The sequence below is a fragment of the Gadus morhua genome, chromosome 11 (assembly GCF_902167405.1).
Source record: "Gadus morhua chromosome 11, gadMor3.0, whole genome shotgun sequence".
NCBI classification, from domain to species: Eukaryota; Metazoa; Chordata; class Actinopteri; order Gadiformes; family Gadidae; genus Gadus; species Gadus morhua.
In genome coordinates, this window is record NC_044058.1 from 26,456,748 (window position 1) to 26,468,442 (window position 11,695).

Below are 11,695 nucleotides of genomic sequence, written 5' to 3' on the forward strand. Positions count from 1 at the left end.
AGTGAGAGGTATCACCTGTTATTTAGCACCAAAAAATTCAGATGCATCACCTGTTACCTATCAACGGAAAAGTGTCAAGTATCACCTGTTACCTAGCAACAGAGCATTGAGAGGTATCACCTGTTACCTAGCAACAGAACATCGTCAAGTATCACTAGGTACTTAGAAACAGAAGAGTGACACGTATCACCTGTTCCCTAGCACCAGAACATTGAAAAGTATCACCTGTTCCCTAGCAACAGCATCAACTATCACCAGTTACTTAGCAACGGAAGAGTGACATGTATTACCTGTTCCCTAGCAACAGAACAGTGACACGTATCACCTGTTCCCTAGCAACAGCATCAACTATCACCAGTTACTTAGCAACAGAAGAGTGACATGTATTACCTGTTCCCTAGCAACAGAACAGTGACACGTATCACCTGTTACCTAGCAACAGAACATCATCAAGTAGCACCAGTTACTTAGCAACAGGAGAGTGACACGTATCACCTGTTCCCTAGCAACAGAATAGTGTCACGGAACACCCGTCCCCTAGCAACAGCACATTGAGACGCAACAGACTCCTTGATGGGCCGCCTGCAGTGTGAGTACCCTCTGTTCTTTTGTGCGTTCCACCAGAACTATTTTCCAGGTTTTTCCCCCGGATTCCTGGCTGAAGACACCGGTACTCTCTGAATGGCCCGACTGCTGCTTACTTTGGTTCTACTCCATGTACTCCTGCATCCCGGGAAAAGGACTTGTCCTCCAACCCACTATTCATCTGGCCAAAAAAAAAAAAAAAAAAAAAAGGAAATGGCTCGCTAAAGCGCTTTTCCACCATCTGTTCTGCCAATGCGGCGAAGAGCCGCTCAAAAAGGTGGAGGAACCGACCAGGTGTTGCGGGGCGCCAACCACCTCGCAGACCCACTCGCGTCTGAGCCGCACAACAAATCCAATCCCACACCCCAACCGGTTTAGCTTCACACTGGCCTGTGGGCGCACGGACGTCAGGACACAAGACAACAACAACAACGTCGAAGCATCTTACCGGCCACCCCGAACGGCCGCCGCAGGCCTCCCGTGTGCTTCTTGCCTTCCTTCAGTTCCATGCTGCCCACTCGGATGATCTGACACACCAGGAACAGCCGCTGTCTGATGAGGTCGCTGCTGCTCAGGTCCTGCACAACCCCCAGACAACAGCAGTGATCAGACCCGGGACAACATCATCAATTAGTCTGAAGGATTGGTTCAAAACCCCCCGCAGAAGGGCTGAGAGGGTACAGCGAGACTGCCGTCAGGTCCTAAGGCGAGTATGAGATACGAATGTCCGAATGAGGCACAGCGACGCAGCTGTGTTCGCAGTGTGCCTACAGGCCACGCGATAATGAATGTGGTGGGAGAGAACACAGCCGTTTGTGTAACTGGTTTACCCCGGTCGTGACCCACAAACCCAATCTGGTCAGAACGTGTGTTTACCGAAGTGTAAAACTGAACCCCCAAAAAATTTTGGGATTTTTATTTTTTATTTTACTCCCCATAAAATGTTTACTGTTCGGAAAACTGTTTGGAGTGTTGTTGTTTTTTCACTGGCGGGTGAACAAGCCAACCGTTGACTCAGGCATGCCATCTGTTGTGGTGTGCATTCCAGTCAAGTGTATATTAAAAATATATATAAGTGTGCAGTGCAGGGATGGCAAAGGAGTGTGGTTGTCTGTATGTGGTACCAGACGCATTGTGTGTCTTTATTGGCTCCAGATTGAATCCCGCAAGAGGCCTCTCCCTAGAGCCTCTGTGTGTTTCCCTACTTACCCCACGCACTAAAAACATCCAAATTAAATACACATCATGTTGTTTATGAGGAGACGGAGCCTCAGAAAGGCGACAACACAGGAACAACCCCACAAACGACAACACACCCGACAACACATGGGGTTTCCGGCAAATCGAATTTAAGGGAATCCAAGAATAACTATGTGAAATCATTAGCTTTCGGCAAACAGGGGATTTTACGGTGAGATAATAAGTGTTGTCTGTTGAATCTCGCACGATCTACTCATCGGCATTTCATGAACCCCAGTAATGCATGTCACTAGCCGTCGGTGCTCTCGTCGTCCTGTGTGTTCAATGTAACGCGTGATGGGATTTAAGGGTCATGGTTTGTTTACCGTGAACAGCGCTGGAAGGTTGTTGAGTTTTTCGATTTCTTTGGGCATGCCCATACTGTCCCAGCGCACCAGGAAGTTCTCGCTGTGTGAATTAAAAATCACAAATTACTGTGAGCAAATCTGCATTTCAACCGCATGTAACATATCAGGGGCATCCAGGAGAAAACAAAAACACATCATCATTTACATCATCTGCCTGAATGGAGTGCCATGCCATGGTGTCTCTGGGGTGATAAATGCAATCTAACTAAAAAAAGAGAAAGTGTCTCCTCAATTAGCTAACTCATCCCTCACAAGGAGTATATTAAAATGTACATCAGGATTTACGAGTGAGGTAGCGGTCGATCAAAGCATACAATCGAGACTCCGTAAAAAGATGAGTTACTGCCCGGTGTTTCCATGTCTCTAAAGAAAGAAGCCGGACACGGTTAAGAACAGCTTCAGAAGGTGTGCGAGGCCGTGTCATTAGTCGAGCGCACAACAGAAGTCAGTTGACGAGAGGGGGCGGGGCGAGCGAGGGGCGTGGCATGCTCACCTGATGAACTCTGATTGGTCGGGGTCGTACAGGGACATCAGAAGCTCCGCCTCCTCGCCGATGTTGCAGACAAAGTTCTTGAGGTTCATGAGGAGGCTGTAGGTGTGCACCGTGCTGAACAGAGTCTGCCGCCGCATTTCCAGGTTCTGCCGCGTCTGGAGACCGGCGGAGGGTGGGGGTTAATTGGTGTTAATTAGACTGTCGTGGATTAAAGAGGTGATATTATGCCACCAGGTGTGATTAGCCATTACAAGCCGTTCTCTGTGCCCTAGTTACATCACTAGGCGGAGAATCCACCTAGATGTATGCTGGATAGATAAGCAACCTGGATAGATAAGTATCGCACCCTGGGGGACAGAGCCTTCGCCATCGCCGCCCCTACCCTCTGGAACTCCCTCCCTCTGGCCATCCGAAACTCTGATACACTCTGTTCTTTCAGCAGTCCACTTAAAACCCATCTCTTCATGACCACCTACAACATTGGACAAATCATCCTCCGCCATGTTCCACTCTCTCCCGCTCTCTTAATGTGTTGCCTATTGTTGTGGTGTTGTTTATTTGTTCCCTTTTGTTTGAGTGTCTGTACTGTCTGTACGTATTCCTTTCTTATTTGTAAAGCGTCTTTGAGTATTTAGAAAAAGCGCTATAAAAAAACGGATCAATTATTTTTATTATTACTATTAACATTTGTCACAGTCCACTGGGTGGGCAGGTTGACTGATCCATCCAGCGTACATCTTGGTGTACAAGCCCACCTGTGATGTTACTAAACCACCGGGGAAGGCAGATTTTCAAACGGTTCGTAAGGGCTCATCCCACTCCCACCTGGCGGCGTGATATCCCCCCTTTAACAGGCCCCCGCTGGGCCGCCTAACGAGGCCATCAAACCCGCGCGTGCCTTCTCCTCCTGTATCCGGTCGTCGATGCTGCGTGAGGCCACCTCGTGGGCACGGAACAGGCTGACGGTGCTGGTGAAGTCGGGGTCCAGCGTGTTCCCTGCCTCGTCGCGCACCACCAGGTCCAGGCCCAGGATCCTGGGGGGAGACACACAGGCGGCATGGGACCCTGGCCCGGGATGGCCTCGCACGGCGAACGAGCTGTCCCCAGTAGCACGACCGGCCGCCGGCGCCCATAAAGCAGGCGGGACAGCGTTTATTTTTAGCTTTGCTGGCGTGGACACCGGGGGAGATACGGTGAGAAGGGGGGGGAGATTCATACCGGTTTCCATAGTCAATCTTGGCGGTGACTTTCTTCTTCAGCTCCACAAGGTCATCCTTGGGCAGCGTCCCTGACACTATCTGCGATCGATACTCGATGAGGCTGTAGGCCATCTGCTGCACGGTCCTGAACAGACTGACGTTGCCGTTCTGCCGGGAGATAAACAGGTGAGGTACCAACTGAACAAGGGTTTCTTTCTTTTTTTCGTACTGTTTGTGGAAAAATACACTCAAAGGTGAGTGTTTCAAAATGAATGATTGGGATGCTGTCTGGAATGTATGTGTGTGTGTGTGTGTGTGTGTGTGTGTGCGTGTGCGTGTGCGTGTAAATGAATGAGATATTCACACATACTTACCACATAGAGCTTGTGCCATATCTGTGCCCATTCTCTCAGGGTTGCCCCCAGCTCCAGCACCAGTGGTAAATCTGTTGGGATAATTATTTCCTGCTGGCTACGCGCCAGACGGGGAATAACGAGGGAGGAAAAAGTATTGCATTATTCACATTATTCACATTATTCACACGGAACATATGTGAATAAAGTACACCTCTACTCATGATGAATCGACGGGCATTTCCATAAAACAAAAAGGGCGCGAATAACGCTTTAAATGATCTGCAGATTAATATCGTTACGGCGTCGGGCGGCGCTCGGAAGATGACAAGGGGTGGCGGCCATCCAAAATGAAGACGGATTATCACGCGTTATTATGATTATAATTATCATTGTTATTGTGCTGCGGTTCAACGTGGTGGATGTGGGCTTACTCGATCCCCTCGACTCGGGCCTCCTTCAGGTGGATGAAGGACGAGGGGAAGATACCCTGGAGGAGAGGAGAAGCACAGGACGGAGTTAAAACCAGGGGGAGACCGAACCAGCCCCGAAAAACCCTTCTGCGGTAGGACGGCCGTGCCTGGTGGGGACCTACCCTCTGAGACTTGTTCCGCAGCGTGTAGCCTCGGTACCAGCCTGGGAGAGATTCATATTCATTTTAAAGATTTAAAGAAATGAGACATCACAGAGAAGTACGAAGAGTTAGGGGGCACGGGGGGGGGGGGGGGGGGGGGGGGGGACTGCAGCTGACTTTCACGAGGTGCAGTATATTGATCACAGCCCCGGTGCAGCTCTCAACATGTCACGGCAGCTCCTGGGCAGGCTTGTAAAGGGGGAGGCAGTGGGAGGGGGGAGGGGCGAGGGGGGGGAGGTGTAAAGTGGGCCTTCAGTCGACTCACTCACCTTCAAACGTCTCAAGGATGTGCACTGTGTCGCCCACCTGCAGACACAGCTCTTGTTTACCTCGCCCATCGTAGTTGTAGATCGCTGAGAGAGAGAGAGAGAGAGAGAGAGAGAGAGAGAGAGAGAGAGAGAGAGAGAGAGAGAGAGAGAGAGAGAGAGAGAGAGAGAGAGAGAGAGAGAGAGAGAGAGAGAGAGAGAGAGAGAGAGAAAAAAAAGAGTAATAGAGAGTGCGAGAGAGAGAGTGAGTGAGAGGGAGGAATATGGAGAGAGAAACAGACACACAGACAGACAGAGAGGGGGAGAGAGCATAAGTTAGTAGAACACTTCACAGAAAATAAACTGCTATTAACAAAAAGGGTTGTTTTATTCCCCATGCAAAAACTTTTAATTCTCCTCAGTGGGGTCAAACACAACCATGACCCCAAAAAACAAGCCAACACCATTTGCATAACTGCAGCGCATAGATAAGAAGACCACATGCTGACCTGTCACTCACTGGGAAGGGTAAAATAAAAACAATCCTTTATTTTTTCTCCCTTTTCAAACAGGAACCAAAAATCGGATTCTTATCAAAACAACATTTGAACGGCTCTCTGCACACCAGGCCAATGTGACTCAAACAAATAGATGTTAATGATGGTGGGTTGAAAGGCTCTCGCCGGCCGACCTCTTCAGCATTGTGTGAGTGGAGGGGCGGCTTGGCGACAACTCATTTCCCATTGGCGCGTGTTGCAACATCCACACGGCCATCAAGGACGCCATTTTGCTTTGATTACAGCGGCCCTTGTAGCCTCTGATCACCAGGGAGACACTGTGGTCGGCCCGCATCAACGCTGCCCCCAGACCCAACCCCCCCCCCCCCCCACCCCCCCCAGTTAGTACGGCTCAGAGTGCACCCGCCGGCAGCTGTCAGGGCTCCGTGGGGACCGCACGGCGAGACAGACGGCCACACCGTCAGACAGACAACACCGTCATGAGGCCACAGCGTCACACAGCGGCGCAGTGAGCAGCCTTCCCCCTCCCCGACCGCACGTCACCCCAGGGGTTTGTTCTGACTTGAGCGTGCGTTACAACGCGGCACCGGGGGGGGAAGAAATTGCAGTACAGCGCAAAACCTGCGAGAGCGGCCCTGCCCCAACACGCCGGGCCCTGGCTGCCGGCTGCCAGAGGCTAGCTTCCACGGCACGCTCCGACTGGTTCAGCTTATCGCACCTCCAGTCTGAATAGCAAAATATGCACAGGAAAGATTGCGGGCAAACGCGCTCGCGCTCTCTCTCTCTCTCTCTCTCTCTCTCTCTCTCTCTCTCTCTCTCTCTCTCTCTCTCTCTCTCTCTCTCTCTCTCTCTCTCTCTCTCTCTCTCTCTCTCTCTCTCTCTCTCTCTCTCTCTCTCTCTCTCTCTCTCTCTCTCTCTCTCTCTCTCTCTCTCGTTCTTCTGACACCAGTTCCACCCCCCCTGGTTGCCTCTCTGAGCCTTCCTCGATAAATGCAGTTGGGAGCGTAACCATTTGAAGTCTAACGCCAGGCTTGCGCCGTCTTTCGACTAACAAGCTCTTGGCTCTTTAAATATTAACGTATGGTCCTCATAGCCCACGGCGCTGTGTGGAATATCCTCGGTGGAGATCCATCTGATGGACAACCACCTGCCAAATCCCTCACTACTACCCTACGCTATGAATCCAACAGCACCGAGCACGACTTCATCAGACATAAAGAATCAAATGACTATCAGACATGAAACGACAAAGCACTGTGGAATCACATGTCAGTTCCCTGTATGACAACTCTTGAGACCCTCTTAAAATGGTCTCCATGGTGTTCCAGCTCTCGAGCTCTGACACATGGAACCAACTTCACACACGCAGAGTCATAGCCGCAGCGTGGGGGTTTTCTTCTTCCATCTCCCTCTCATCTATTTTCCACTATTGACACGAGCGAAGAAACCCTAAAGGGGGCACAGAATCCCTCCCCACCCGTCGTGCCGCCAAAAGAAACAATGCCACCCTAAAACCATCGCTGGACGATGACATCGGGCCCTGGTGGGGGGCCAAGGGGGTACGGGACAATGGCCCATTCAGGGTTAGGGGGGGAGGGTTAGGCGGAGGGGCAGGGCCCCCGGTGGGCGTCATTTGCCCGAGCGTGCGGCCGATGACACTCTGTCACCACCGGAGAGTAACGGCCCAGTCGGGTGAATCTCAGGTCCCGGCGTTGGGCCCTAGGGCCTGGCGTCGGCGGCGCAGGGACGGGTGGTTTACCAGAGCGACGCGGGGACATCCGGAGATGTTGGCAGGCTTCAGCGGCCGAGGGAGATTGCGGCGAGGCTGGCAGCGAGGAACGTGTTTGTGTGTTTGTGTGTTTGTGTGTTTGTGTGGGAGGATGTGGTTGTTGTTGTTGATGTGGCTGTTTGTTAAACAAAGAAACCTACTTAATGAATTGAAACTTAATTTTTATTGTGTTAACCAAGGGGGGAATTAATCCTGACATTATCGTTTGACGTGGTATTTGGGTGCTGTGTGTGAACGCATAAAAGTCATGCACAAGAATGTGTGTATAGACATACATACATACTGTACATACATACATACATACATACATACATACATACATACATACATACATACATACATACATACATACATACATACATACATACATACATACATACATACATACATACAGGCACACACACCGGCCCACCGATACACACACACACTTTGGATTTCCTTTGTAGTCATTTAAAAGACAAATTGATCCAAAGGGACACTAAATGTTTTATACACGTCAATAGTGCTTGGTCGTGGTTAGGCATCGGGCTGAGAGACAATCCTGGCTATTTACGAAAACTTGTTAAAGACTAAAGACAATCAAAGGGAAGCTTTTTTGGCGGCTGCTCTGTAACAACCAGAGCGTGAACCAAAATGATGGTACAGCCTACCATCTCTGGAATTGTTTTAAAGAAATCCATAAAGAAATTGACAACGCTTGAACATAAATTGTGCCGAATAAGAACAAAAGGGCGATATGCCTGCCATCGGGCCTGGATGGGCACTTTATCATAGCCGTTAGAAAAGCAGCAACAACAGACATCAATCACAACTATTCTAAAATTCTGATTTTTGCACAATTTCTGAATTGGACCACCGATTTGGACAACAGAAACATGTCATTTGCTTTGTATGCTGTCATCAAGGTTTGCTTTTAGCATCGGACAATTCTACGAAAAAAATGCACGAGATTTCCTTCTAGGACTGCAATCCGATTTAATGAGTGGGGCCTATTTACCCTCCTAGCTACAGGTCCAAGGCAGTGACCAATTACCCTCAACTCACATTACGGTGACGCTGTAGCCAAAGGAAGCTATGCTGTGTCAGACTTTGAGGAAGTACAAACTACGAGTCTTCCCCAGATTGAGACATGAGCTGACTTAGACTATATTAATATACTTTATGAGGTTTTTTGAGGTTCATGAGAATATATTTGGTTGGTGTGTGCTGGATACATTCCTCTGTGGTATTTTATGGGGTGTTTTACGTTTGAAGTTCCAGTTGTAATTCACTTAAAAAGATGTATGCGTGGATATAAATGGGAAGCGGCGTGAAAATCATTAGGTACATTCAAGTGTATAAAGGTTGGTTTTTGATCCTAATCGCCTCCGGCAGGTTGTTTCAAATCATTAGGAATATATCCAGGAAAAGCCTTTCTTTTTTAATCTGAGCTCTAGACAAACGAATGGGATCAGTGCAGATATCTTAAAACTGGTTCAGATCACAAGCCCAAAGTTATCAATGTTTCCTCCAGGGACATCTTTTAACTCTAGCGTTTGTAGAAGAAAACTCAATTAGGATGTCTACTACTCTTTCTGGTAAATAGATAGAAACACACACACACACACACACACACACACACACACAAACACACACACACACACACACACACACACACACACACACACACACACACACACACACACACACAGACAGAGAGAAAGAGAGAGAGAGAGAGGATCAAGTTCAAAAAGACGTGCAATAGATTTACCCTCAAAATAATGGCTAGATAGATCAAGGTCAACACAACGCTTAGATTGAAAACTTAAGATATAATATGGAATTTGGAACTTTCAAATTCAATTTCACAGATTATATTGCCAAGGAGGGAGCTGGGACTGCTTAACTTTAGATTAATTTTCATTAAGTGCGATACACCAGAGAGCCACTTAGCCTGTAGGAATACCTCTCTGACGGAAGCCCCTTTCACACAGAGTTCCAGGTAAACGACTGGGCCAACATAGCAGGTCGTGCTGCTGTTCATGAGGAATAGCAATGTATCGCACTCTTAAGAGTCTACGAGACGACTCACGTGTGATTCATAACACTCTATATAGCCTGTGGGGGTTAAACACATGGAAACAACTTCACCAGAGGAATGACAATGCCACAAATGTGACAGGCAATGTGTCCAAAGGAACAGGCTGATATTTCTTCCTCTGCACATTTGCCACTCTGTTTCAACCCATACCCATTGGGGCCAACTGGGATTTTGGAAAGTCTTCAGTGAGAGCAGTTAATAAGGACGAAGTAACGGACAATGGCCTTTAGTAGTGATATGAATCATCTGTTAATGGAGGTGCACCTGAAACACAGGGAGTCTCTTGGCTTCCTAGTTTAAACCAGGTCAATCTGCTGCTACTTTTCAAAAGGGGGCTATTCTTGCTTTGAGTCGTGGCATGCACATTTATGAATTACGTGCATCATGTCTCCTAGTAAAGATAACATTCCCAGAATCTTAAGATTTTCATTTTCAATTCAAACGTGTGCTATACCGCTACGTGCACCACTACTGTAATCGTATTAAAACTGTAGTCCTATTAAGTTGAGTTTTAGGGATTAAAGCGAATTACTGACAAACGAACCACATTTCACAAATAAATAACGAGCTGCATAGTGAATGGGATTAAGAGAGAGAGAGAGAGAGAGAGAGAGAGAGACTTCTCCATGATCAGCAGCGAGCTGATGCCCCAGCAGACGGGGGAGGCTCCGCTCTCAGCCTCCACAGTCATGGGGAATTTCAGCAGGGAAAAAATAAGTTTGGTCAAAACAAAATCCTAAAGCTGCACTGCTACAGGTATTGAATAAGACAGAGCTGCTGTTTCAAAGGCTGGTGCTCTGTTCTAGACAAATTCCACTAGGCCAGGGGGGGATCACGTCCAAATGCATCGCCTGTTGCTTTACCGACAGGTTAACGACAGCAATGTGTCCATGCGTTGTCTGATTCGGTGTTATGTTTGCGCAATGACAGCATTATCTGAGGTTTGGTCTGTCTGACCGCGACCGGGTTATTTGCAATAACTGATTTACTTTGAGGGCGTGGGTGTCTACCTGAGAATGTGTATGCGTGAAGGCGCGCGCACGCACACACACACACACACACACACACACACACACACACACACACACACACACACACACACACACACACACACACACACACACACACACACACACACACACACACACACACACACACACACACACACATCAAATGGGTTTAGAGAAACTTCATTTTCAGTGAAGTTGCACAAAAACAAAGCTCTCCATTCTCCAACGCGTTGTTTGTACGGGTATGTTACAGCAACGTTACAGCAACACACCGTTGTGTTTGTCATTCCTGTCTTTAGTTGTGTTTGAAAACAAAGTGGCACATATTATCCCCTACGTTCCCAGGATTCCCTTTCAAGTTGTAGCGCACAAAGTTGACACACTGGTAAAGCGAAGCGTTCAGAGGGACTCACCGACACCATATTTCTCTTTTTTCGTTGGTATCCAACGGGTCATGGCGTGTGAATACGGGGGAGCCCAATAAATAAATAAATAAATAGGATTCCTCAGCTGGACGGGTGGGTCCACTTTTCTCGTCCCGGATTCTACAGTTCCGCCATCATGCAGCCTGGCGCAGGGGGAGGGGTGTGTGAGGGCAGGCCAGGCTCCCAGCCTCGGCCTGGGATTGGTCTAGAGACAGTGTGGGGCAGGGATCTCCCATCGAGTACAGCACACCTCAATGTGATCCATGTGGGTTTATTCTGAGGGAATGTACCGTGAGAAGATAACGCGAGGACCGTGCGTAATGTGAAGAAGACGCAAAGATTGTTGGGTAGTTATTTAGACAACTAGAAACAAAGTTGAACTTTTCAATCTGCTGATTCGATTGTAGTTTTCTTAGGAATGTGTGTTTAAAATCAATTCAATACAGTATTTGGTTTAAACAGAACTGCTGGGGGGTTGGTGTTCGTTCCACTAGGGGTTTAGTTGTTCAGGGTTGTGATTAACTTTTTGAGGATTTCTGCTCTGAATGGATATGCCCCAAGGCCGTCTCGCCTGCTAGTATAACGTCAGAGAAAGGTTCCGTGCATCTGCATGAAGTGAGGATCCTTCTGATGGTCTTGTTATCTCTAACCTTATGTTCCCGCAGGGGGCCCATTTCTCTCTCGTTTGGCTCCACTGCTCAGCCAAATGGCCCTGTCAATATCTTTCAGCTGTCAGTAACAGTTGCGTTCAACAAAG

The 11,695-nt window shown here is 48.3% G+C and overlaps 1 protein-coding gene across 1 annotated transcript in view; it reads right to left on the reverse strand.

The window, feature by feature from the left end:
• dock5 (dedicator of cytokinesis 5) overlaps positions 1 to 11,107 on the reverse strand; it is a 41,976-nt gene extending 30,869 nt beyond the window's left edge. Inside the window, exons 1-10 of the mRNA XM_030369694.1 lie at positions 10,927 to 11,107; positions 5,141 to 5,224; positions 4,833 to 4,873; positions 4,672 to 4,727; positions 4,259 to 4,355; positions 3,904 to 4,052; positions 3,584 to 3,719; positions 2,686 to 2,840; positions 2,151 to 2,232; positions 1,034 to 1,163 (exon numbers count right to left, since the gene is read on the reverse strand). Of these exons, the coding sequence (XP_030225554.1) occupies positions 1,034 to 1,163; positions 2,151 to 2,232; positions 2,686 to 2,840; positions 3,584 to 3,719; positions 3,904 to 4,052; positions 4,259 to 4,355; positions 4,672 to 4,727; positions 4,833 to 4,873; positions 5,141 to 5,224; positions 10,927 to 10,969 (973 nt within the window). The 5' untranslated portion in view covers positions 10,970 to 11,107. The remainder of the gene's footprint in view (positions 1 to 1,033; positions 1,164 to 2,150; positions 2,233 to 2,685; positions 2,841 to 3,583; positions 3,720 to 3,903; positions 4,053 to 4,258; positions 4,356 to 4,671; positions 4,728 to 4,832; positions 4,874 to 5,140; positions 5,225 to 10,926) is intronic.
• Between the last annotated feature and the right edge of the window lie 588 nt (positions 11,108 to 11,695).